The sequence below is a fragment of the Selaginella moellendorffii genome, unplaced genomic scaffold (assembly GCF_000143415.4).
Source record: "Selaginella moellendorffii unplaced genomic scaffold, v1.0 SELMOscaffold_50, whole genome shotgun sequence".
Lineage (NCBI taxonomy): Eukaryota > Viridiplantae > Streptophyta > Lycopodiopsida > Selaginellales > Selaginellaceae > Selaginella > Selaginella moellendorffii.
The window spans coordinates 516,546-540,579 of record NW_003314311.1 but is presented as its reverse complement, the minus strand read 5'-3'; the positions used below and the strand labels follow the sequence as shown (position 1 = coordinate 540,579).

The following is a 24,034-nucleotide window of genomic DNA, read 5'->3' as shown; positions in this document are numbered from 1 at the left end:
CAGCATGGAGGATGAGATCCTGGATCATGTAGAGAAGAGCTTTTAGCTTCCCAGTGGAGGAAGCAATAAAAGATCCAACAACAATGTGAACAAAGCAAAAGTTTCATTTCCCCTCCCTCTAGCTTAATTCCCTCTTCGTTTCATCGAGCCTACAAAGGAAAAGGAGAAACTCTTTGTCGATCCAGGCTCTTTGACTTTCATGGAGAGCTTTTTAGCTGGAGAGGATTGGAACTCATTGGATCATCTTCAAGCTGAGAAGAAGCATTGATATTGATGCTCTGGATTTAGCTTTCATGTAGAGCTTTCTAGCTTCATGGAGAGGATTGGAACTTATCCCTTTCACGTTGGAGAGAATTGCTGGAAGAAGCATCGATCAATCGATCAATCGATCCATGGTTGACTCGATCCTGAGAGCACGCCGGGAATCTCTAAGCACGGACTCACGACCACGAAGAAAACGACGCAAACGACTAGGTGTAGACCTGGACTTTCAGTGCCAAAAACGCTGCTTTTCATGATTCTACTGGAAGACTTGGAACAAGAAAACGTGAAACAATACCAACTCATGGCAGTGTACCTGGATACAGTTCTCTGTGGCTCGCGTTAATGTGAAGTGTCACCTGGAAAACCATGACAATCATAAGAGCCACGAGAAACATTAAGAAACGTGAGACGAGTACCGCTTTAGGCGACGAGCAAATCGGGCAGCGAACTATGCCGTTCTCGTTGCAATGCGGGCATTTCTTCACACCGCCGCCTCCCACCAGGAAAAGCTTGCAGCTTCCACGGCACCAGCGGCACGGAACGAACCTCATCCCACCACACCCGTCGCAGGCCAGGAACGATCCATGCCGGGAGACCATCCCCTGGAGCAGCCTCGCCAGATTTCCCTGCTCGTGCATCGATCTCACTTCCTCGGCACCACCGATGAATCTCCCCGCGATGAACACCCGCGGCAGGCCCACCGGAGCACCCAGGAGTTGCCGCAGCTCCGTCCGGAAGCCCGAGTGCATTGACACGTCTCTCTCGTCGATGTTGATGCCCAGCGTCCGGAAGAGCATCTGCATGCTCCGGCAGTCCTCGTACGTCTTTCGAATACCCCTCAGGCTGGTGCAGTAGAGAACAACGCTTGACTCGCCACCGGGCGGGCAGCACTGCTGGAAGGACTCCACAAAGTTCCTTCGCTCGTTTTCTTCTTGATCGTTTTCTTCTTGACCACCATCGCACTGTGGTGCCTCCTGAGACAACATCTGCATGGAGTGAGATCAGGACCACATGAAGAAAGAGATCTCATTGTACCTGTGTTGCCGAGTGAAAAACCTTTCACCACAGTTCTCTCTCATTCCAGCTCTGACAGCCGTTTTAATTGCTTGCTTCTTTTACGGCAACTTCCACCCCCATCTCTGAGCCGTCTGCTAGAGGATGTTAACTGCCTCATGCTTTTCAGCATCATGTTGCGGTACAAATGACTTGGATAATCTCCCTGTCACGTACTGCAGCTTTTGTCAATGAAAGGATCAAGAACGATCGAGAGTTAAGTAGGAACCGGTGAGGAGCTACAGTAGTTCCATCTCCCTTTCAGTGTCAGTCAGGGGAAATTGCATATCACTTTCTCATCCACCTATTCAGCAGTCACAAATTCAGATAATCAGTCGTCACTAAATTGAAAAAGCTGATAAGAAAAAAAAAACTACTACGTACCCAAAGTCGAGATGATCTGGTTGAGCGAACTAAAATTACTGAAGGAAAAATCTCAGAGACAAAAACACAGAGATGAATATGGAAAGTTAAGCAAGGAGAAAATGTACGTAGATTATTCTCGGCTGCGGTAGTAGTTGCAGTAGTAAAACGAACAGCTTGAGTTTCTTAGTATGTACACCGCAAGCACCGCTCACATCGCGGCAGCTCCAGCACTCTTTGCGTTCATCCTGATGACAGGCTCGTCAGTTTCGCGCTTCCTGATTTGCGGCACTGCGACAGGTCTCTCGATCGGTTTGTCAAGGCTGAGAGTTCCAAAAGCCACGAGCGTCGTGACGACCCTGCTGTCGCTGTAAACCTGGATGCCCATGACTGGCATGCGAGGGAAAAGCATTGCCCTTCGGTAGCGGATCAGGCGTCGCGGAGCCAGTGTGTCACCGCGTGCAATGTCCCAGGGGCGGAAGGTCGAAGAGAAGAGCGCCGCAAAGACATTTGGATGCTTCTTCCTGAGGTGGCACTGAAAAGAAATACCTCATGTTAGTAACGGGCGACAAGACGTATCGAGTTGTTACTCACAGCTTGGAGCACATCTGGACAACGAGTGCTCTTGCAAATCAAAGGCACCCGCTCTTGTCCCAGTCGAGAAAGAGAAGCAGCATGCTGATAGGACTCTGCAAGCATTCTTGTGAGTACGAAGCCGCTGGAGAAACGTCTTTCGTGTTATACTACCTTCAGGGCTGTCAACAATCGCCGTAGCGAATTTGTTACTCTCGTGAAACATATGTCCAAGAGCAAGAGCCTGCACAGCATCGCAGTTAATCACTTGCAAAACAAACAGCAAAAAAGCGACTCACATTCTTCTGCCAGTGTCCGGCTCCGAATTCACTGTGACAGTGCCGCTTTTGTTCCACATGCCTTGCAACAACATCGACTGGGTTAACGTTCAAGATTGAGAAAACCATATCGACAGTCATCTCCTTGTCAATGTTGAAGACCTTGCACTAAACAAGGGAAGTGTTTAAGAACTTGTGGTGGTACGCAAAAGAAAAATACTCACAAACTCATGGTCCACTTCCGCAGCTCCACAAACTCCTGCCCCGAGCTCGTGCTTCACCATTTCTCTCAACACCGGCAATTCCCCATCCACGGCGCCTAGAAAGCATAAAGCTTAGCAGCACACTCGAACCCACTTTACAAGAGTACTTACTCAAACAAGAACCTGGCCGGTCGTAAAAAGAAAAGGCTTTGATCGCTTTATCCGCTGCAAGGTAGAGCCGCTCTCTCAGGTCATGTGTGTGGGATATCGTCGGTGGCTCCGGAATCACAGCAGCAAGCGGCTCAGTAGCTCCGGAATTACCAAATGGAGACCTCTGCCACGAACAAGAAGTGTGTCACAAACTATGCTAGTTTCACGAAGATTTCGAGGAGCTTACGAAGGAAGAGCGCGCCGGAAGCACAAGATTGTTGATCTTGGAGTAGAAATCGCGCCTGGAGCGCTCCAAGAAGTCCACAAAACCCCAGAAGGCCCCGGAGACGCGGTCCGCGGCGCGGCGCAGCCACGATGCCGCCGAATCGACCAGCGACGAAGAATCATCCACAATGTAGCCAAAAGAAACTCCATCGGCAAGCGTCGGGAGCTGGATCCGAAATCTTTGCCACTGCGACGACGATCTCTCGGTCGACACACCTCGCCACTCGGCGATTCTCCGATCGGCCGTGCTGAGCAGCGCCGCGAGAAGGACCCATAGCACCAAGGCGCTCCAGAGGCGCATTTCTTCCTCACAACCAAGCCTTACCTAATAAGAGCCCTAATTTCTTTAATCTCTAGTCGTATTAAAGAAAAAGGAATATAAAGTATTTTTTCCGCAATAAAAATAAACTTAATGTAAAAGTAAAGGAATCTAAAGAATATTCTTCTGTCTAAAACCCTAAGTGAAATTTAGGGCAAGGAGTTCCAGAGGCGGCGAGGAAGATGAGTAAGTCCGCGAGCGAGGATTTGCGCTTGTAGCAATAGCGTTTTCTTGTGATTCCAGGTAAGGTGCACGGATCTTTGGCCCGAGCGGGCAAGGTGCGCGGCCAGACGCCCAAGGTCCAGAAGCAGGACAAGAAGAAGAAGCCCAAGGGCCGGGCGCACAAGAGGGAGCAATACAACAGGCGATTCGTCACCGCCGGTGAGCTAGCGATTGAAATTTTCTTGCTGTTTCGCTCACGATTCGCGCTTTCAGTGGTCGGATTTGGCAAGAAGCGCGGCCCCAATTCGTCTGAGAAGTAGAGGCGATGTTCTTAGTTCTTTTTGAAGCAAACGAGAGATTTTAAATCATCTTGACCGTACACGTGCATCATCCCAGCCGATAGACCTAAGTTTGAAAAATAAGGAGACCTAATTCTTCGTATCATCTCAGCAGTTTGAAAAAAGAAGAACCCTAATTCTTACATTGTGGCAAATGGGAGATTTGTAGCGAGACCATCCTGTGAAGCACCGATAGCAATGCCCGCTCGATCTCTCCCCCATTTTCGCCCTCCAACACGCCCAGCGCCCTCGCCACTGCCTCCATGCTGCTCATACACCCATGGTAGGGCTCCTTCTTGAGGATTAGGTCCGAATTCCCTCCCATTCCCAGCCCCTCCTTGCGCTTGTCAAACGGCAGGCACACCGGGATCGCGAATCCCCGCAGGAATTCCATGCTAGCGCTCACCATCTCCTTGGCGTGCTGCCAGGTCGCGTCCACGATCAGCAAGACGATCCTCTCGGCGCCTGCTGCTCCATCGCCAATTCTCGCCCAGGAAGAGATCTCCGTGGCGTCTGGCGTTGGGAATAGCAGCAAGACCGGTTGCAATGCCGGCGATCCGGGCGATCCCAGGAGCCGATCCAGCTGCGCCGAGCATCCCTTCCTCAATCGCCGCCCGACGATCACCTCGCAGGAGTCCGGATGGAGGCATTTGGCGAGAATCGGTACCGTCGCGAGCTTCTGCCTCGTCTCCAGCGGGTGCTGCAGCACGATCACGCTTGTTCTTCGCGTCTGGATGCGCTCCTTGGGCATGGCCGGGCACAGGCACGCCGCGCAGGGCCTATCGCATCCATCGCATCGTGGGCGCATTGCCTTCGCTTCGCAAGAACCCTAGAAATATTTGCCATTTGCGTGACAAATAGGTAGGGTTTATCGTTGGCGCTGCGAGCGGCGGGATCGCGATCTCTCATGAAATTCCCTGGCGATGATCGATTACATCGGCAAACGCGAGGTTTCGAACCAATGCGGGTAAGATTCTTGGCTGGATTTCGATGCGCGACGAGAATATTTCGCAGGGAAGAGCTGCGATTGTGCAAGGAGAGAGCCGCGTGCCATGTCCCTCACGTCCTTCGCGAGCGCGAGCTCTCGATCGGATCCAGCAGCTGCGATAAGGTGTTTGCCGCGGCATGGATCGACGATGCCAATGTAGCGCTCGGCACCAAGGACAACAAATTGCTGCTCGTCCACTCGCAGAAGGATCGACGTGTCGAGATAACACTTCCTCGCAGGAACTCGTGGAGCCGGCCAGAGCCCGTGGATTCTTCCTGCGGCATCCACTCTATGTATCCTTCCAACGATTTTTCTATTTCTGCTCGATCGTGGACGTGATCCTCATCCGTTAGCTCGCTCAATCTCTCCAAGTCGCTTCTCGTGACTGGAGCGGATCATCCAAACGATGCTGCAGTCTTTCGACTTCCATCCTTCCAACCATTGCAGCTCTTAAAGGTGAGCTTCTTTTTTCTTTGTTTGCTTACAACTTTTACCTTTTGCAGAAACACGACGACTGGATTTTTGCAACCTCCTGGCTTACGGACACAGTTCTTGCAACTGGTTTGTGTCAAGTTTCCTTCTTTTCTTTTTATCGTCCTGGCTCTTTCTATGATTGATTGCTCTACAGGTTCTCGGGATTCCACTGTAAAGCTCTGGTCAGTGACCCGGAGCCGCTCTTACCTCAACGAAAGCCCCATTGCTGAGAGAAGATATCACCGGGATAAAGTGAGGGATATAAAATACTGTTCCCAGGCTGAGGTAACAAGACTGGAATTTCTTATCTTTACAACTCCATTCCAGATTCTAGGGACGCTGAGTCAAGATGGCACTTGCAAAATATGGGATCCACACGTGATGGAAGTGGTAAGTATTTCAAGCTTCCTTTGAATAATATTAGTTTTCTTTCTTCTTTAGATTTCAACCGTCCAGCTGCACTACAGAAGGCACTTGCAGTGCCTTGCCATTCAGTACCCGGTTTTGGCTGTTGGTTCTCAAAAGCACGTATCTTTCATCGACATGAGATGTGGGCATCTTACTAAACACATTGAATCTCTGGACGACGGCTGGGGTAACATCTAGACTTTATATACGGATCTTTCATTTTGGCTTAGCAGGTGTTCGCTCGTTGAGTCTCAGAGGTCCTTTGCTAACATGTGGAGGTGGAAAGGGACGATTATCTTTCTTCGAGATGAGAGCGATGAAGTACCTTACTCTCGGTATGTCGTAGATTATTTTCTATTGCGTCGTAATCCGTTTCTGGATCGCAGACCCGGACGCTAGCGGAAATAAGCACTTATATTACAAGATTGGCAGAGGAGCTCCAGTAAAGAGTGACCCATAAAAAAAGCTATGGTTCTGATCTACGTTTTCTGTAGGCCGAACGAGACTTCAAATGGCATGCTGTTTATGCACATTCATATGACGTGACTGGCACCTCTTTGCTCGCCGTTGGTGGTCCAGCTTTGTATGGTCAAAAAGGGTGCTATACTGCTATTTGGTAGTAGCTTGCTCAAGAGGTATCTTTATCGAGTCTTGTCTTTCACCTATCGATCATGTTCTTGCAGTTTCAATGTATATAGCGGACCACTAAAAGGGAGGCTTAGGTGTGTATGCGTAATTTCGTAGATTTTTTCCGCAAGAATCGTAACTCTGTTTTCTTCAGATTGGCGTATGATTGTTTCTATGAAAAAATGTCGTTCTCTTAGCTCGATTGAGGTGGTAGTTTCTCCTCAAAATGTTTCCGTGTTTAACAAGGCTATCCTTCGCAAAAGGTGAAATGTCAATTTAAAAGATAACTTTTGTCGATACCTTACAGGGAGTGATCGGTCCCAAGATTTTTCTTAAGAACATTCTATTGCCAATAGAAAAGAGTTTATACAGCACCACTTTACAAAACGACTACGTCGGCGTTATGTTCTTAAATATAACGACGACGTTCTTAAATCCGATCGAAGTTTATATACACACTTCTTTATCTACGCAGGCCTAGAACTTTTTGGACTTGCCTTGCACGAGTCAAAAGGATTGTTGCGGTGGTGGCTACCAGAAACGAAATGATAAAGCATGGGACTCCAGCCAGGAGCTCCTCACGGTAACCATCGTCCGAATGATGTTCTTCTACAGATAAGGCTGGAGAATCCTGTGGGCGGATGTTGGAGAGAGGGAAACCATACAGTCCTGGATTACCTTCAAAGCTACTGCTCTGAAAAGTGGTAAGCTGGCCTTTCTGAGGAATCATGCCTGACAATCTGTTGTAGGAAACGTTGAAGTTGAAAAGAAAAGTCAGCCCGGAAATCGAATCCGGAATCCGGCCGCTCAGGAAATTCTCTGAAAGGTCCAGCACCTGGATGTTCTTGAGCTGACCAACCGACTCAGGTATCGGACCGGCCAGAAAGTTGTGTGCCAGATCCAGCTTATACAAGTTCTGCATGCTGCTCAATTCTCCAGGAATACCACCAGTGAGATTGTTGTACGAAAGAGTCAGGACGATGAGGCTGGTCAGTTCCACCTTGAACAGCGGCAGATATTGCATCGACCAAACGCACTCGGTCGCCAACTCACTCACACGCTGCTCCAAGTCTTCCAGGCGGAGTCCCTGGAGCGCAAACAACCCGTCCCTTCCTCGGCACTTGGAGAACTGGACCTCGAGAATTTTACAGTTCCCCAGGGAGCTTGCTACGACCGGGGCCAAACCGAGAACCATTTCTCCGGTGTAATCGCGACCAACGCGAGAAGGAACCGTGCCCGTGAGCTGGTTCGCACTCAGGTCCAACATGACCAGATTTTTGCACTTCGACAGCTCCAGAGGTACGCCACCTTCCAGAGAGTTGTTTCCGAGCTGGAGAACTACGATGGTTTGCAGCTCTCCCAGGGATGGCGGGATTTTCCCAGTCAGTCTGTTTGAAGACAACGAAAGCCACCACAAGTTCTGAAGGCGAGAGATGTCCGGAGGGATAGCTCCATGCAGATTGTTGTAACTCAAAAGTGCGATGGTCAGATTGGTGCAATTCCCGAGAGCTGGCGGAACGATGCCCTGGAGTTTGTTCACCCACGCAAGAAGATGCTGGAGCTGCGGGTGGTTCTCACATAAACGATCCGGTATTTCTCCAGTTGCGTTGTTGAAACTAAAATCCAGCATCTCCAAACTGGTGCAGTTTGCGAGCGAGTCGAGCACCCGTACGCCGAGCTTGTTGTTTGGCAGTAGAAGGCTCGTCAACTTGAACGGCGGGCTCTGCTCCAGACAAAAGCTGTCCCGAATCGTGGTGAATCTGTTAGAGCTGAAGTTGAGAAACGCGAGGTTCTGGTGAATCCCGAGGACTTCACCGGCGAACCCGTTGTAGCTGGCGTCGAGAACTTCGAGAGACGGTAAGAAACCATCGTTTTCTAAGCTTTGACGACCGAGAATGTCGCCTGGTGTTCCAGAGAAGGAGTTGAGCGAGATGTTGAGATGCTTGAGCTTCGGACAGGACGGCGTCGGCTGGACGAAGAGCTTTCCGGAGATGTTGTTAGCCGACACGTCCAGCTCGACCAGCTTCCGACACGCAGCCCCCGACCGGATCTCGAAAGCGGTGAAAGAGTTCCCGGCCAGCTTGAGCTTCCGGATGCTGTTGGAGAAGCCGAGCGATGGGAAAGCCCCGGAGAAGCTGTTGTAAGACAGGTAGAGCTCCCGGAGATTGGTACAGGCAGTGAGGAGCTCTGGAGGAATCGCTCCAGCCAGATCATTCCCGGACAGGTCCAGCCATTGCAAGCTCTCATAGCGACCATCGCCGAAAGACGCTCCAGAGATCGAGCCACTTATCTGGTTTTGCGAGAGGTCCAGCCGCCGCAAGCCCGAGCACCTGGTAAGAAACTCGATTGGAAAACTCCCGCGGAGCTCACTGTTCCTGGAAATGTTTAGGGACTCGAGCGAGCACGAGTGGAGAGTGATCCCAGCCAGGGGCTCCGTGAAGTTGCTGGCCGAGACGTTTAGCTGGCGGAGCCGGGGGAGCTCTTCGATGGTGGAAGCCAGGAGAGAGGCCGGGAGCTCCAAGAACTGGAGGCTCAGGGACGCGACGCGGCCATGGACGGAGCAAAGCACGCCTTGCCATTGGCAAGAGGGCGTGCTCGCGTTCCAGCTCTCGAGGCTCCGCGATGGATCGCCCACTCCATTTTTCAAGGATAAGAGCGCTCTGGTATCGCTCGCCGCGGCGAGGATCGCGATTCCTATCAGTTGGAGAAGAAAAGCGTGCACGAGAAAGCCTGCCATGGTGGAGAAAAAAAATGGAAAAAAAGAAGGCAGAGCTCTACAAAAGAACAAAACTATTTTTTTGCCCCATTTTCTTTAGCAACAAGGAAGAACTTTTCTTCCATAACTTTATAGGAGAATATTCTTTAGAGATGCCAAATTTATTTTATTTCTTCTGTTTCAGAGAAAATACCTAGTATATTCAAGTATACTCTTGAATATTCTTTCATCTTAAAGAGGATGCCAAATCTATTTTAAACGAATATTCATTCCAGTCAAACACTTGTCAAACGTTGGTCCAGGGTAGAATTAGAATGCGCGCACCTTCCACGCTCGGATTTGCCGATCCAGACCTCCACTATAGATACAAAACGCGCGCTCTTCGTCTCCCTCTCTGCGATCTTCTTCCGCGATATCATCGTTCTTCTCTCGCGGATCCATGGCCACGACCACGAGCGACTTGATCGGTCCCGTATGCCCTTTCAAAACTCCCAGGCAACAGTGACCACCGAGCCCTCCACTCCAGATCCTCACGGTCGCGTCCGCGGATCCACTGCACAGTAATTCCCCGGCGCGTCCCAGGCACAGCACCGCTCCACGGTGCCCTCGCAATCTTTCCACGCAACTCATGTACGGATCATCGTGATCGCGATCGCGATCGCCAAGAACAACCACTGCTAGCGATTTCTCCCACACCGCAATTGTGGAATCCGAGAGTCCAGCGTAGAGAAACTCGCCCCCAAGAACCAGCGCGTTCACTGCAGTAGAGCCATTGCGAGCGCTCTTTGATAGCGTCTCGTGGAACAGTGTGCCGAGCAGCGCAAAATTCTTCTTCCTATCGCTTCCCCCTTTCTTCCACACCCTGATCGTCGAGTCCGCGGATCCCGTGTAGAGAAATCCCTCCGGCGACGCAACCAGCGCATTGATCGCGTCGTCGTGAGCTCGGAAGGATTGCAGGCATCGCAGGTCGGAGACCTTCCAGACCTTGACGCTGCGATCCCAGGAGCTCGAGAAGGCGAGAGATCCGTCGTGAGAGCTCGCGAGCGACGAGATCGTGTCCGTGTGCTGGAGCCACAGGCAAGTCTTGTGGCGACGAACGCGAACATACCTCGCGGGAAACATACACGACCTCGCGACGTCTCTGGCCCGGGGCAGCGTCGCCAGGAGCTTCATCGTGAATGATCTGTTGCTGTTCTTGGCGATGGAGTCGAATTCGTTGATCTTGAGAAGCTCGACTGTCTTCCAGACGCGGATCTTGTTGTCCTGGTGAGCGCTGAGGAAGAGTGCTCTGCCTCTGTGGGTGATTTGGAGGAGGGACTTGACGCAGCCACCATCTCCAAGCTTGGCGAAGTCCGATAAGTGGATCAAAGCTCCTTCATTCTCTGATCGGTGGAAGCACTGCCACAGACTGATATGGCTGTCCTGGGAGCCAGCGAGCAAAAGCCCATGATCTAGATCTTTCCCAGCCCAGCAAAGAGAGAAAATGGGACCTTGTGGAGCCCGGAAAGAACCCAGGCAGGAATAAGAGGCGTGGCGAAATTGTTCGCGAGCTTGATCTTCGACTTCTCCTCCTCCTTCGGCTCCTCGAGTTGTTCTAGAATTGTGAATACGATTGAGGCTTCTTTTCAGAGACCATGACTCTCGTCCAGATGATCGATCGGCATCGCTGGTATTAGAGCTGGCGGGAATGGAGCTGAATTTCGTGCTGCTGCTGCTAAAACTCTCGCTGCCAGTGTCATTCTCGTAGAAACTCGACGGCATTCTTCTTATAGAAATCGAGAAACGCTCTTTTCGAGATCAACTAACTTGAATCGCTCTCAAGAACTCTACTTGCAGGATATGGATGAATAAATCTCTCGCAAATCACGGTAAAACAACTATTCCCCGTGGAACATGAAGGGAAGTTGCGTTGGGAGACAAAACTTTGTGGAGACTTCCTCTCATGGCGCGCAATTTGTAAGAAACGCAACTTTGCACCACGCACACGTGGACAACACACGAATCCACGTGGTGCATGTTCATTGGGCTGAATCTAGATGCCCACAATATTCCATCTTGGAATGTCCATTATATACGCCATATGCCATTGGCAGGATAGTAATTCTGGTATTCTCTTGTGCGAGAAAATTTTCTAATGGATATCCGATTTTTCGACGCGGTGGATTCCAAAAATAATTAAGTTAGACCATGCTCTAATTTAGTATTTTAGTAAAAATTATACAAATACTCGATGCTTGTGCGCGGTATTATTCCATCGAGGTGGAGCACTCATGCAGTCATGCCCGTCCCAACGCATGTTGTCTGATAGTCGGCACGATTTATGAAAAAGTTTAGAGTTGTGTGAACCTTCCCTTCACTTGTTTTTCACTCAATAGCGTTTAAGTTGAGACAAACTTCCAAACTTTCAACCTCAAATCCTCTCTTTTTGACCAACTTTCTCGAACTGTACGAGTTTTAAGTTTTAAGATCTCACAGCCCCATGTGAAGTCACAGGAAACGTTCTTGACACTTTCTGCCGCAAGTCTGCCCAGCTAAAGTGATCAAATTAGTATGTAATTAACAAACAACCGACCTTAAGTGGATCATGATCATAGCAAATTAGTATATAAAGCATACTTTTCCAGTGACCATACCAACCATGAATATTGAAAACAAGAACAAATGAAGGTCATTAGCATCCAAACAATTTGGAAGTCCCAATCACAAACAACAAAAGAATCAAGCTGTGCCGTCAAGCTATAGGAATCGCCTAAGCTCCACTCAAAGTTTATATAACGCCGTCCAGATTCCACTGCCCCGATTTGTCCCGTTCTTTATGCAACTACCTGTGTAAGTATATAGTTCCAATGATGAAGAAAACCGTCCATGATAAAAACATATTTTATCATCCTTAGCTTACAATTTTAAACCTATACTTTGTACGTATTTGCTTACAATTAGCAGGATTCTCTTGACCATCTGAATTTGGAATTTGGACTACTGTATGTACACAGAAGTGCTAAACCTGTCATCAAGAAGTTATTTCTCAGAGATGCAAGAAAATTCTTCGTTGATGTCCATCAACCTTGCACAGGCTTGGGGCAAGAGCAAGTCTCAGCTGTATGTCCGGCCGCACTTGCAACAGGGATCGCCTGAGGCCGTTTTCTTGGCACAGGTGCATGTCTCACATTTGCAGTTTGCACCGCATGCGCAGAAAATTCCGTCGTGGCCACTACCACAGGATCAAAAAAGTTGCCAACCCTTAAATTGAGAAGAATAGTAGAAGCTTACTTTCGTCCAGCAGCTCTGAATATCCGGAGTTGTCGATCAATCAGAAGTTACAGAAACACAAATCATGCGTTTATCACTTACTTGCAATTAGCTCCAGATGGGCATGGACTCCCGCAAGCACACCCGCAGTGCAGCCGCAGGTAGCAGAAGCAACAGCAGCAGTGGTGGCCATTTCTCGATCAAGTGAAGATGAGACACAGTGATTCATTCCTTCATTCATTAGCTGTTTACATAGTCTAGTAGTACCCACTAAGAAACATGAGACCAATAGATTACAGTAAATTGTTTTGATAATCTTACATTTGCAAAACTCTTCTAAGTTTTCTGCCACCAAGCCTTTTGTCCCGGCTCATCAATCTACCTGCCGCACCTTCTGACGCATCTTGGGAGACACGCCCAAAGCTGCCCGTTTATAGAATGGCTGCATTATGCACAAAATTTGTACTAGATGCAATGTACAAAAGGGATATTAGGGTATATGTGACCTTTTAGTCCCTAGCATAAACCTTTGTGCTATTTAAATGCTCATAAGGTTTAGATTCTATTCATTTCAATGGAGGATGGAGAAACTTTTCTCATGCTGCCGCAAACTTTTCGGCTGTCAATTCTTGAGCTTCAGCCGGGAGTTTTGAGAGCTGCTCGGGGTATGGATGGACTACCACAACAACGAATGTGCTCTTGCCATTATCATCGAGACAACTTTAAAATCCCAGACTGGGATGGATGAAGACACCTTGCAAATGCTGTTCTCCTTAAGGATTGGCTGGCAAGCGTGTTTAACAAGGTTGAGGAGGTGAGATTTAATATCCACCGACTTGATCAACACCCAAAGGAGCATCCTTACATTTGGGAAGATGTTAGCAAATTGCTATTTCTAGGAATGGAGTCTGAAATCTTCCAATACTTGGGTGCTCAACACGAATTGGATATTCAACACGAAGATGAGTTGTGGATGCCAACTCATCTTCGAAGGGATGGGAGGAGTCGATTCCATATCCACCCCAAATCAATGTCCAGGTAGACTGTCCAGTGGCCGACCATATAAACAACAGAGAATGGAAGTGAAAAAACTTTGGAAAGAATAACCAAAGATAGATAGATAGATAAATAGATAATTGTGTTTATAGTTGCCGTTAACCTGTGAGAGCATGGGACTTTTGAGTGGGGAGGAGAGCAGGGAGTCGGGCATTCAAGCATTTGCTATATGTTTCAGTCTGGGAAGTGGGGGCATGTTGCTTTGATGAGCGGTGCCCTCCAGTCTTCAATGACACATAGATCAAGAGCAGTCATTGCTGCCATGGTCGTGTTTCCCATGAATGCTAGAGGTCTTGGGCATGGAAGTCTAGTGTGGGAAAGAAGAGCCATAGCCGCATGTAGGCAGGGTAGTCATATATGACATAAGATAGAATCTCTGTTCCTGTATTGCACAGAGAGATGGGCATCTCTAGGCGTGAGCGGCTTCTGTCTTCCGCCTTGGTGTAGCCTGTGGCGTTGTGGATGCTGGGCCAATGATTCTCCCAGGGTTGATGTCGTGGAGATAGTCCTGGAAGCAGTTGGTAACCAAAAGTGTTGGTTTATGGATTGCTGGAATAAAAATACTTGGTTCGAAATGTTACGCAATTGATTAGAATATACTTAAAAGAATGGAATATAATGACATAATGCTGCTTTTCTTTGCTCTGCTTCATGGAGATTTCTAAAGATTTTCTATAAAAGCCACAAAACGTAAGAAATAAAAAGGACAATCAAAACGCTGAGCATTCCGGACCAGCTTCTTTGCCGTTTGTTCGCCCAGCATGCGCGAGGAAGTCCTGTAAAAGAAGAGAAAAAAGGTCTTAGAAAAGAAGAAGTCTCTTTTTCCAGATCGAGAAGAAATCAGCTTGACCACAGCTGTAAGCAAAACTTTATAATTATTATTGATCTAAAAATTGCATAAAGATCTCTCTTTCAAGTCCATCAACCTTGCACTGGCTTGGGGCAAGAGCAAGTCTCGCAGCTGCATGTCCGGCCGCACTTGCAGAAGGGCTCGCCTGAGGCCGTTATCTTGGCACAGGTGCATGTCTCACACTTGCAGTTTTCACCACATTCGCAGAAAACTCCGTCGTGGCCACTATCACAGGATCAAAAGAGTTGCCGAATCAGCATTTAATTGAAAGGAAAACACAAAGCTTACCTTCGTCCAGCAGCACCCGTTGCTGCACATCTGTGATCCAAGGATTTGTGAATCAATCAAAAGCTATAAAAACACAAATGATATCGCTTACTTGCAATTATCTCCGCATGGGCATGGATTCCCACAAGCACACCCCGCAGTGCAGCCGCAGGTGGGCGTGATAGCAGCAGCGCCAGCAGCAGCGGTGGCCATTGCAAAACAAAAAGTGAAGAAAAGAGGACGAAAAAACACTCTATTAGAACAGTGAGGAACTTGATTGAGAAATGCCCACAGTTGCCCACTCTTATAGAATGGGTCATGCATTATGCAAGGGCAGGCACGAGTTCACCACCAATTGTTACTGCTGGTAAAAGAAATGCCACTATATTATGTTTTGTATGAGATAAGAAATCTAATGAAAGGATAGACAATTGGAAGGTTGACAAGGTACAAATCGTTGGTCATGCGTAGATGGACAATTCCAAATCTGCACTGAGCATCCATTCCCGAGCATGATCGCAAGCCCAGGAGGTTTACCAGGACAGACGAGCGGTGAGGAGAGCCATTCTTTTGAGTGCACGTTGCAAGGAAAGTTCGTTAGACAGTCGTAATAAGGATCTGTGCAAGACCTGGACAAGCCACCACAGTCTACAAGTTCGATTGTCTCTATAGAAGCGACTGAAGAAAAGGAGGAAAAGAGAAGGAAGTAGTACCCCATGGTTTGACATGACGGCTCACAAGAGCCTACGTTATAAACAAAGTGGACCGTGAAAATTTCGTCATTGGACTGTGCACTTGCCTTTGAATGTGATGAGTTTCCAAGTACGATGCAGAAGAAGAACAATCGAGGCTAGATTCTTGGCCTGTTCTCTGTGCTTGGAAACAATGCTGCCTGTTACAGAAAAAAATTCTCGCTCAGCTTTGTCCTGCCTCGCACTGAAGGATCGAAACCACTGTTCCACGGGGAAGTTTTTCAAAGCAACGGACGAGTAAGTAAGTAAGACGTGGGCTTTGCTGCTGTTCCCTGTGTTGTATGAAGACCGTTCGTAATCCTTCGTAGCCTGGCAGCTGTGAAACGAAATGCGCAAATGTACTCATGATTCTGCAAAGTCGAGATTTTCCACTGGATCTTCGTCAATGCCTGCCACTTCTATTCCCGAGATCTCCAGCGAAGCTGGGTTGAGTACCTCGATGTTTACCAGGGCGTTGATACGAGCACCAGGGCGTTGATATGATTTGATAGGTCCAAGCTATCAATCCCAGCGCTCTTGACAATTAAACAGGTGATCTCACGAAGCAGCGTTTTACTGGGAGATTGCTCCAGCAGAATCCGACTTCCGCTAAAACCTCTTCTTTTGCAATCTCGCGGGCTCTGGTGGACGTAAAAGGAAGCTCGGAGTGGTTCTAAAGAGGTGCGACGGTGGCTACCAGCCATCCAGTGGTCTCCTTCGCCAAGGATGGTGTTCCATGCAGCCCTGTGATCTCACGCCCTGGTAAAAACACCCTGGTAAAAATCTCTCTTTTTCTCCATCGTTCCTGTAGAGAAGCTATTGTTTCGTATTTGGCAGGCATTCCTTCTGGCCGGAGGAAAGCAGGACGAGCCAGAGAGGATTTGGTTTTGGAGCTGTGATCCATGGCTTTAGCTCGGGAGTTCCTTCACGAGCCTGGGAGATAGACAAGAGCAGCGTTCGAGATGTCTTGGAGAGATAAAGTGGTGTTGGCATTGTCGAAGTGGATATAACTTTCCCAGATGCCACCAATGCTTTCGATCGAAACTTCATCTATCACTTCCGCCAGATCCATAGCTTCCTAATCTATTAACCCTGGGACTTGGAATGGACTGCGTCCAGCTCAACAACTCTTTTTCTTTCAAATTCTTCTGTGAACTAATTGTTTCTTCCAAGAAGATATGGTCGCTCCAAATTGGTTCCATGGTGGACGAGGGAGGAAAGATCGAGGGCCGTGGATGAGAGTTATCGACGAACAAGTGGAACAAGGCTCGCTAATTGTTATTTCAGCTTTCTATCCTTCTACTAAAGCTGCCATTGTCCAAAACGAATCTTATCATCTCTTTTTTTTTTTTTCCTACGATATCTTATTTGGCAGGAGAAATTCTACATTCCTTTACAATGTTCTCTTAATGGTTGCAAGGGTCCATAGTGCTCATCTTGCTCATGATAGTTTCAAAATTAAAATTTATCTCTCACAAATAAATTCTCTAGATTTTGCTAATTCAAAATTAGTATATAATGGATTAGTCATAGTAAATTATATGCTAACAAAAAAATATTTATACTTGATTAACTCATCTATTGTCAGGTGGGAATCCAGCACCACTTCATCACCTTCAACTTTTAGCAAAGGTGTATGGACGTATATGATACTCCAAAAAGTCTTGTCGCAGTACTTCGTTCCATTTTTCATTGGACTTCTTCTCCAGAGATTCTCGATTATCTTAGAGCAGGGAAGAAATTCTTGGATCATGGCATGCAGCACGTTGATACATCTGAAAAGACATTTTCTCCTTGTATATCATATTACACTAAACAAAAGCACTTAGCAATTAATATAATAAATCTAAACCTTATCCCCAACGTGAAACTTGTGTTATTTGGCATTATGTGAGTTATTTGGCATTTTGCGCCAATAATTTGTACATTCTCTCCCTGTGCAAAGCCACAGCCACACAATATGTGAACAGAAATGCGCTCTGTAGATGTCACAGTGTAGACATTGCAACTCACGGGGCTATAAAGCCCAGCTTGTTGCCTCATTGTTTTCGTGCAAATCTTCACAGCCCCAAGGTGAGGCGGTCAAGTTGGAGCTCTGAAAGTCCTCTTCTCTCACCTGGGCGATCAAGAGCTGCAGCAGCTAGTTGCATTCTCAAACTTTGGTTCAACCACCAAGAAGGTAAGGATACTTTGGAATGTTGAGAATTGCTCACATCGTCTCTGCAGAGCGTAATGGACAACGGCAACAGCATCGTCCCCATTGTGGGTATCCAGAAGAAAGTCTCGGAGTACGCGCTGCCTGCAACCGTTCAAACGCACGAGGTCGTCCCCATTGGAGACGAGCTGCTGCTCATCACCCAGCAGGAGTGCAATGGGATCATCAAAGTCGCACTGGATCCAGTAACCGGCAGCCCGACATTTGCTTCCAAATTCACCCTGGACGGATCCACATACCAAGGAGCTCATGGCCTCCGCGATTCCAAAGCTTACCCGGGCTATGCCTGGGTGACGCTCCAGTTCGACAACAGCTTACTTCTCATTGATCCCATTGCGACTCAACAGAATAAGCCCCCACGGGTGGAGAGGAGGTTTCGGCTTCCAAAGCCTCTCCGAGGCCCCCACGTCGTCATAGAGGACGGCTCCGACTACCTGTGGGTGACGTGTAAGGACAGCTGCCACGTGGCGAAGGTGAATCACCGGGAGTTTGCTGTCGTGGCATACTACCCCTGCAGCCGCCGCCCCATCTTTGTGGCGCCGACAGACGAGTACGTGTACGCCAGCATGGACGAGAGTAGCAGAATATTCTGCCTACAGAGGAATACCGAAGTCACATTCGAGATTGAGATTCCGACTGAGAAGGGAAGCACCCCTGTTGGGCTCATCACTGGCCCCGACGGAAATGCCTGGTTCGTCCTGCTTGGGAATTTGAAAGGGGGAACCGGTACCTTTGGAAGGATTAGCATCAACAAGGTGACGAACGAGCCATGGATCACCTGGTTCCATCTCACCACCGCGACTACTGCCGGACTTCTCCATCTCGCTTTCGACAACGGTGTCTACCATCGCAGCCAGGGCAAGAATCTCAAGATCTGGCTGCTAGGATCTTCAATCGGCTCCCCCGCGAATATCAATGCGGTGTTCACTGTTCACCTGCAGCCAGATCCTAAGAATCCAGAGCAGCTCCACCTCGAAAAGGAGGAGGTGATCGTGCTGCCTACGCAGTCCTCGATGGCGCACCGCGTGCTGAAGCACAGATCGGGGCTGTTCGTGACGGAGCTGAGCGCCTCTGTTCTTGCGCACATCAGTGGGACTGCGGTCTGGGGCCCTGACAGAGACGATCAAGCCGCCGACGCATATGCTCTGTGGGGACTGGGCGCGCTCAGCAATCGCGTTCACTACCCAAACTTGCCACTAGCGGTCGCGGAGCCCGCACTGAAGCGCAAGAAGATCTTGGAATAGTTTTGGTGTTTTTAAAATAATTTGCTAAGTGTTGCTACAGTAATGTCAAAATTTTATAATTATAAACATGTTTATAATTTATAAACACAAGATAAACCTTATTGCATATCAGCCATTAGATGGTAGAATAAAGAAAGAATATTTTAAAAAGTGTTTAAAAAAGTTTATAAATTATATACATGTTTATAAATTATAAATACAAGATTAATCTAAATGAATAACAACCATTAGATAGTAGAATACCCTAGATTATCCAAACATATTTTAGGTATATTCACTACCATCTACAGATTTGTATTTAGCTTTTTTATTTGTTTGAACTAATATTTAAATTAATTATCAAAAGTTGGTACCAAAGTGCTTCACATCTTTGTTCCTCTATGTTGCAAAGTTAAGTTTATCAAGAAGCACAGTATTAATATCAAATAAATTATATTTTAAATCTTTGTTCTTGATACTAGTGCAAAAATATCATGTATAATTGCTCAAATAAAAAAGTTCCTGGGTCTCCCTCTAAATATTTTTTTTTTTTTTAAATCTTCAACACTTGTCTATGTACCAATTGCAATCATACCAATCCTTATTTGTTACTTGATAAAGAATAATTACATCCACTCCTATTCTCACGTTAGATTGTGTTTGCACACTTGAATTATTATCATAGACACTAGCTTTCACCTTTGCTAGCCTGTTTTTTAAGAGAAATGGATTTCCATTAAATGGGATATTATGGTGTGTAGTATAGTGAGGAAAAATTCATTGATTCAAACACTTCTATATTTGTGGAGCATGAAATATCAAAGAGAATTCAATAATTAACACCAATATTTTATCTTGTGTTACTCCATTTTCTATTGTTTCATTTGGGGCAAGAGTTTTTGCTTCAATTATAAACTTTGCTTCAGTTTATAGCAGATCATCTTCATTACCAACAATTACCTATAGAGTCTTTGTAAAATTGCCTTATAAAAGTCTTCAAATTCCTATGGAGCTTCCCACAATGTTATGACTCTAATAGATTGAAGCATTTACTATGCTTCTATAAAAACTTATTTTTAAAATTAGAACTAATTTCTCATTTATTTCTATTCCTAAGAAGTCAACTAGATCACTTATGCTCTACTATTTATATGCTCAAACTATAACTAAATTTTTTCCTATTTCTTATGTTCCACAAAAAATTCTAGATTCCCCTTTGTTCTGAATTACTCTAGCTTAAGTCATTAAACTTATTGTATTTAGTAGCTCTACTTTAGCATAGTTGTGCATACTTCCTACTTTGGCAAGGGAATTTCTATAATAGTTTGATCTTGTCAGCCAAAATGGTACTTTCTTTTTTACTAGCTTATCTTAAAAGAATTTAAAAGAAATTGTTGTGTAAACACCACTTTATTAAAAAATGTTTCAATAAAGTTATATTTTAATTTATATTTCTCGTGCTTTTTTTGAAGTTTAGTGCAAGCTTGATCATTAAGGACTAGGTTGTAAGAACCTTTAAATGGATAAACCTATTCCTATGGTATAAAGGTCTTGCTTTCAAGTATTTGTTATGAAATATGAAAGATGTTTATCCATACTTTCTACCAAGGTCCTTTTTCTGATTGGAGGTGATTATTAGAGTAGCTTACTTGAATTCCTTGGAAGTTGTGGCATAAACAGTATATGTGGATGAAGACTTCCACTTGGGGTGCAACTTTGATTAAGCCTGATTACCATTGAATCACTCAACTTTGAACTATCATCAAGTGTATTAGAAATTGAATACCCTTATTTCAATGGATTGACCACAAATTCCATTATTAGTGTATTAAGATATAAAGAAAAAGGTTGATTTGAAGTTGAGGGTATAAAATTCTAAATCATTTCTACTCCTATAGTTAAGTGAGTGATTAAAGAATCTCATGTTACAAGTAATTGTTAAAGAGATTGAAGGATTCCAAGTTTTGGAGCTTATTGAGCTCATTAGAAACATTACTTTAAAAGGATAAATTCAAGTTTTTAAAATTTCCAAACTTAGATAATGCCAATTAAATTGTTAGATAAAACATTTATAGAGGTGATAGGAAGAGAATCTACAATTTATATTATTCTTTTCCAATTGAGAAAATGACATAACCCTTTATTTATTGGAAAAACTTATAGCTATCCTCAAAGATGTGCCTCTAGTTGAAGTATACAATGTTGCTAAAAAGATTTACTAGCTTCCAATCTAAGATTAAAAGAAAATCTGCCTAGATCCCTCCTTGAAACAAATAATTTACTATAATTTGTAGTTTTTTTTCTTTTAATATATAGTCAATATATTAGAAAATATCAATATAAACATTTATATATAAATATTGCAAAGGTATTATAAAATATTCATCTTCATGAGATATTATAAACAATTGAAGAAAAAATATGAGAGACGATTCATGAGGGTTCAAATATAGAGGAAAAAAGCCCATAAACAAGAGTACACCCTTTTTTTTCAATTGGTTAAAAGTCAGAAGTGTAGGGAGCTACAATTTTTAACTTCCATTTATGAAAGCGTAAGATTGTATGGAAGTATAATGAATTGTAAACAACTAAAGAAAATAACTTGAAAAATGATCTATAATGGTTCAAATATTAGTTAAACTCAATGACCATTAACCCTAAGTATCTTAAAACTCTTAATTGATTGGAAAAAATTTATTTATAAGCCTTTTCCCTTGGATGACTTATTGGGAAGGTTAAACTTACGAATTTACATTTTGTATCAAATGGGTTTTAGGTTTGATTTTGTTAGTTGGTTAAAAGAATCACACTACATCTTGATATTGATATCTGGTGATCTAGTTTGCAAACTAGATGATTCTTTTACATTCAACAACTTATTTTCAAATTAAATACTACAAAATTATTTTTATACCTCAAAAGAAAATAGAGAGAGAAAAACATCTATATAAAGAAAAATCTTCTCTACAATTATTTCTACTATGAATCTTTAAGACATTGTTGTACTTTCTTTAAACAAAAATATTAAGTTATTACTTAGTTTTAATGAATTTTTTTGTGAATATGGGTAGATTCTTGATGTTGTGGCTAGCACAATCAATTGCTTCAATTGCAGGCAAGATTTTCTATGCTTTTTTCCCTTTTCATAAAGCATGTTGTTCATAATTGAATTTTTTTTCAAACTTAAATAATTAATTATAATCACCTAAAGCAAGTCTTTTGGTAGTAGAGTCCAAAGGATTAACAAGGTTTTTAATTTGTTAAAAATAAGACTTTAATTATAAAGTTTTTCTACCAACTATCATTTATAATTAAACTACAGCTTTAAAAACTCTATTTAATCTTTTATTTCCTCTTCAAATTTAAGTTTAAAACTTCTCACTCAACTAAAATAATTCTTTATAAAACTTCTTTTAATTTTTTTTACAGTTTTCTTTTTTATTGTTGATAAAGTTATTTTTTAGTTTATAGATTTAATGCTCATTGCGCTATAAGTCGCAAAATGTTTCGCTTTGCCGATCCTCCACACCTTGTTTGGATGCTTGTTCGGATGCCTGATTGTGCTGCATGTGAGGACAATAAAAAAGCTAAGTTTACCGGATAGTATATACTATGCTTGTTTCTTTTAATATTTTATTTGCTTCTTGTTCTGGATTCTCTCAATGAAATTCACTCTCATTTGTTACTTATATATATATATATATATATATATATATATATATATATATATATATATATATATATATATATATATATATATATATATGTAAATCTAAAGCCACCACAACTTATAAAAAATTTATAGACTTTTAATAAAATTGATATTTTATAGAGTTACTTATCAAGTTCTTTTGAAATAAATTACTAAAAAGAAAAGTATTGTTATGGTTGACAATATTAATCTTTTATAAAAAGTCTTTTAGTAAAGCAAGAGGCATTATTTCTAACAAGCACACCATTTATTAAATATAATATATTTAATGAATTAACTAAAATATTTATCATAGCACATAATAAAAAAGAATTTTCCTCACAACTTAAGTATTTAGATAATAGAAAAAAGATGAATCTAGCTAACTTCTCATAAATAAAAAAATTATTTTAGTTTGAAAAATATATTTTATAAAAGCATAGTAAATGTTTCAAACTATTATAGTTATGATAATATAGAAATTTGAGGAGTTTTTTGAGATCAATTTATAAAGCATTTTTAAAAATTTTTAGTGATGAAGATAATTTTCTAAAGATACTTAGAATTTAAGTGAAATCTTTTGTAAATAAAAAAATAAAAATGAAACTTTACAAAATAAAACATTAATACCAATATTTAAGCTCTTACATGTTTGTGATAGTATGGTAGATGGAAAGAAGTTGATTCATATGTTTTTATATTTGTAGAGCTTGAGATAGCAAAAAGCATTATAATATCCCATTTAAGTAAGAATTTATTTCTCTCAAAAACAAATTAGGAAGATGTTTATAATAATAATTCAAGTATGCAACTATAAACACAATCTAATATGATAAAAAAATGAATAAAGCTATTCTTTATTAAGCAATAAATAAAGATTAGAAAAATTAAAACTAATATACAAGACAAGTGTTGAAGGTGTAAAAAAAAGAAATTCTTAGAGAGAGATCCAAGAACTTTTTTATTTAAGTAATTGGCCTTTTTATTTTAGTAAGATTTGTTTTATCCACCATAAATTGGGGTGATTTTAATACTATACTCTTTAATAATATTATAAGTGTTATAAATTTAACTTGGCAACATAAAGGAATATATATTTTAAATAATAAGGATGTTGAATATATAGAGTGCTTTTGTGCCACTAGGGCAATGCTTATGAGGTGATCCACTTTGGGTGGAGGTTTTGTCTCAGGATAGGAAATGAAACTTTGTGATATTCTTTTAATCTATTTGAGAACTAGCAACAAAATTCAAGATTTATGAATCTGCAAAGTGCAGAAATTTATTTCAAGTTGGTTAAAAAGTATTAAAAGCATAGAAGTTTTAATCTTAACAATTAAAAGAGAAGAAGCTAAATATTTTCTTAGATCTTCCCCTATTAAATGTAAGGATGATCCTGTGGGCATTTATAGAAAAACATAAAGGTGCTTTGATAATCTTAATAAAAACCTTATGGACGTTATCAACCATGCCAACCAACCACAAAAGCATAGCATTTAAAATTAGTCTTCAGATGCCAATTTCCGTTAAATGCATGGTGAGCAGAAGCTT

At 43.7% G+C, this 24,034-nt stretch overlaps 9 protein-coding genes across 11 annotated transcripts; 4 read left to right on the top strand and 5 right to left on the bottom strand.

The window, feature by feature from the left end:
* Positions 1–86: 86 nt before the first annotated feature.
* On the bottom strand, positions 87–1,552 carry LOC9648176 (uncharacterized protein At5g39865). Of its 2 annotated transcripts, XM_024686627.1 has the most exons (3): positions 1,300–1,552; positions 681–1,250; positions 87–620 (listed from the first exon to the last, which is right to left on the bottom strand). In XM_024686627.1, the coding sequence occupies exons 2-3, from the start codon at positions 1,248–1,250 to the stop codon at positions 564–566; spliced, it is 627 nt and encodes a 208-aa protein (XP_024542395.1). In that variant the 5' UTR covers positions 1,300–1,552; the 3' UTR covers positions 87–563. The 2 variants fall into 2 exon arrangements, with proteins under 2 accessions (XP_024542395.1, XP_024542394.1); XM_024686626.1 differs by lacking the exon at positions 1,300–1,552 and having other exon boundaries at positions 681–1,279.
* Positions 1,553–1,790: 238 nt separating this feature from the next.
* LOC9648328 lies at positions 1,791–3,508 on the bottom strand. The gene is made up of 7 exons (XM_002981631.2): positions 3,132–3,508; positions 2,906–3,068; positions 2,756–2,850; positions 2,553–2,699; positions 2,428–2,497; positions 2,275–2,369; positions 1,791–2,215 (listed from the first exon to the last, which is right to left on the bottom strand). Exons 1-7 carry the CDS (start codon positions 3,468–3,470, stop codon positions 1,892–1,894), a joined length of 1,233 nt encoding a protein of 410 aa, XP_002981677.1. The 5' UTR covers positions 3,471–3,508; the 3' UTR covers positions 1,791–1,891.
* Positions 3,509–3,609: 101 nt separating this feature from the next.
* Positions 3,610–4,029, top strand: LOC9648175 (40S ribosomal protein S30). The gene is made up of 3 exons (XM_002981707.2): positions 3,610–3,674; positions 3,732–3,869; positions 3,924–4,029. The coding sequence occupies exons 1-3, from the start codon at positions 3,671–3,673 to the stop codon at positions 3,968–3,970; spliced, it is 189 nt and encodes a 62-aa protein (XP_002981753.2). The 5' UTR covers positions 3,610–3,670; the 3' UTR covers positions 3,971–4,029.
* An 81-nt stretch (positions 4,030–4,110) lies between these two features.
* LOC9648327 (DTW domain-containing protein 2) lies at positions 4,111–4,826 on the bottom strand. Its single transcript, XM_024686625.1, has one exon. The coding sequence runs from the start codon at positions 4,794–4,796 to the stop codon at positions 4,122–4,124; it is 675 nt and encodes a 224-aa protein (XP_024542393.1). The 5' UTR covers positions 4,797–4,826; the 3' UTR covers positions 4,111–4,121.
* Positions 4,827–4,905: 79 nt separating this feature from the next.
* Positions 4,906–6,782, top strand: LOC9648174 (DDB1- and CUL4-associated factor 12-A). Its single transcript, XM_002981706.2, has 12 exons — positions 4,906–4,955; positions 5,003–5,269; positions 5,330–5,432; positions 5,480–5,537; positions 5,605–5,735; positions 5,778–5,840; positions 5,892–6,045; positions 6,092–6,193; positions 6,245–6,300; positions 6,353–6,493; positions 6,542–6,580; positions 6,640–6,782. Exons 1-10 carry the CDS (start codon positions 4,912–4,914, stop codon positions 6,476–6,478), a joined length of 1,104 nt encoding a protein of 367 aa, XP_002981752.1. The 5' UTR covers positions 4,906–4,911; the 3' UTR covers positions 6,479–6,493; positions 6,542–6,580; positions 6,640–6,782.
* Positions 6,783–6,948: 166 nt separating this feature from the next.
* On the bottom strand, positions 6,949–8,354 carry LOC9648173 (serine/threonine-protein kinase BRI1-like 2). Its single transcript, XM_024686671.1, has 2 exons — positions 8,301–8,354; positions 6,949–8,208 (listed from the first exon to the last, which is right to left on the bottom strand). Exons 1-2 carry the CDS (start codon positions 8,352–8,354, stop codon positions 6,949–6,951), a joined length of 1,314 nt encoding a protein of 437 aa, XP_024542439.1.
* LOC112350432 lies at positions 8,277–9,228 on the top strand. 2 transcript variants are annotated; one of them, XM_024686629.1, is made up of 3 exons: positions 8,277–8,342; positions 8,400–8,818; positions 8,875–9,228. In XM_024686629.1, the coding sequence occupies exons 2-3, from the start codon at positions 8,425–8,427 to the stop codon at positions 8,901–8,903; spliced, it is 423 nt and encodes a 140-aa protein (XP_024542397.1). In that variant the 5' UTR covers positions 8,277–8,342; positions 8,400–8,424; the 3' UTR covers positions 8,904–9,228. The 2 variants fall into 2 exon arrangements, with proteins under 2 accessions (XP_024542397.1, XP_024542396.1); XM_024686628.1 differs by having other exon boundaries at positions 8,400–9,228.
* A 162-nt stretch (positions 9,229–9,390) lies between these two features.
* On the bottom strand, positions 9,391–11,039 carry LOC9648172 (protein JINGUBANG). Its single transcript, XM_024686756.1, has one exon. It carries the CDS (start codon positions 10,960–10,962, stop codon positions 9,511–9,513), a length of 1,452 nt encoding a protein of 483 aa, XP_024542524.1. The 5' UTR covers positions 10,963–11,039; the 3' UTR covers positions 9,391–9,510.
* Positions 11,040–17,213: 6,174 nt separating this feature from the next.
* Positions 17,214–18,879, top strand: LOC9648170. Its single transcript, XM_024686798.1, has 2 exons — positions 17,214–17,533; positions 17,581–18,879. The coding sequence occupies exon 2, from the start codon at positions 17,587–17,589 to the stop codon at positions 18,811–18,813; it is 1,227 nt and encodes a 408-aa protein (XP_024542566.1). The 5' UTR covers positions 17,214–17,533; positions 17,581–17,586; the 3' UTR covers positions 18,814–18,879.
* The last annotated feature ends 5,155 nt before the right edge of the window (positions 18,880–24,034 follow it).

Coding starts and splice junctions, on each gene's coding strand:
- LOC9648176 (XM_024686626.1), bottom strand. CDS start 1,256: ATGCAGATGTTGTCTCAGGAGGCACCACAGTGCGATGGTGGTCAAGAA. Junction 621..680: donor TTTGCTCGTCGCCTAAAGCG/GTACTCGTCTCA, acceptor ATGGTTTTCCAG/GTGACACTTCACATTAACGC.
- LOC9648328 (XM_002981631.2), bottom strand. CDS start 3,470: ATGCGCCTCTGGAGCGCCTTGGTGCTATGGGTCCTTCTCGCGGCGCTG. Junction 2,700..2,755: donor CGGAAGTGGACCATGAGTTT/GTGAGTATTTTT, acceptor TCCCTTGTTTAG/TGCAAGGTCTTCAACATTGA. Junction 2,370..2,427: donor GATTGTTGACAGCCCTGAAG/GTAGTATAACAC, acceptor GAATGCTTGCAG/AGTCCTATCAGCATGCTGCT.
- LOC9648175 (XM_002981707.2), top strand. Junction 3,870..3,923: donor CAGGCGATTCGTCACCGCCG/GTGAGCTAGCGA, acceptor TCGCGCTTTCAG/TGGTCGGATTTGGCAAGAAG.
- LOC9648327 (XM_024686625.1), bottom strand. CDS start 4,796: ATGCGCCCACGATGCGATGGATGCGATAGGCCCTGCGCGGCGTGCCTG.
- LOC9648174 (XM_002981706.2), top strand. CDS start 4,912: ATGATCGATTACATCGGCAAACGCGAGGTTTCGAACCAATGCGG. Junction 5,270..5,329: donor TCCTGCGGCATCCACTCTAT/GTATCCTTCCAA, acceptor CTCATCCGTTAG/CTCGCTCAATCTCTCCAAGT. Junction 5,841..5,891: donor ATCCACACGTGATGGAAGTG/GTAAGTATTTCA, acceptor TTTCTTCTTTAG/ATTTCAACCGTCCAGCTGCA.
- LOC9648173 (XM_024686671.1), bottom strand. CDS start 8,354: ATGGTTTCTTACCGTCTCTCGAAGTTCTCGACGCCAGCTACAACGGGT. Junction 8,209..8,300: donor CAGCTACAACGGGTTCGCCG/GTGAAGTCCTCG, acceptor TGTCTGGAGCAG/AGCCCGCCGTTCAAGTTGAC.
- LOC112350432 (XM_024686628.1), top strand. CDS start 8,425: ATGCTTGAGCTTCGGACAGGACGGCGTCGGCTGGACGAAGAGCTTTCC.
- LOC9648172 (XM_024686756.1), bottom strand. CDS start 10,962: ATGCCGTCGAGTTTCTACGAGAATGACACTGGCAGCGAGAGTTTTAGC.
- LOC9648170 (XM_024686798.1), top strand. CDS start 17,587: ATGGACAACGGCAACAGCATCGTCCCCATTGTGGGTATCCAGAAGAAA.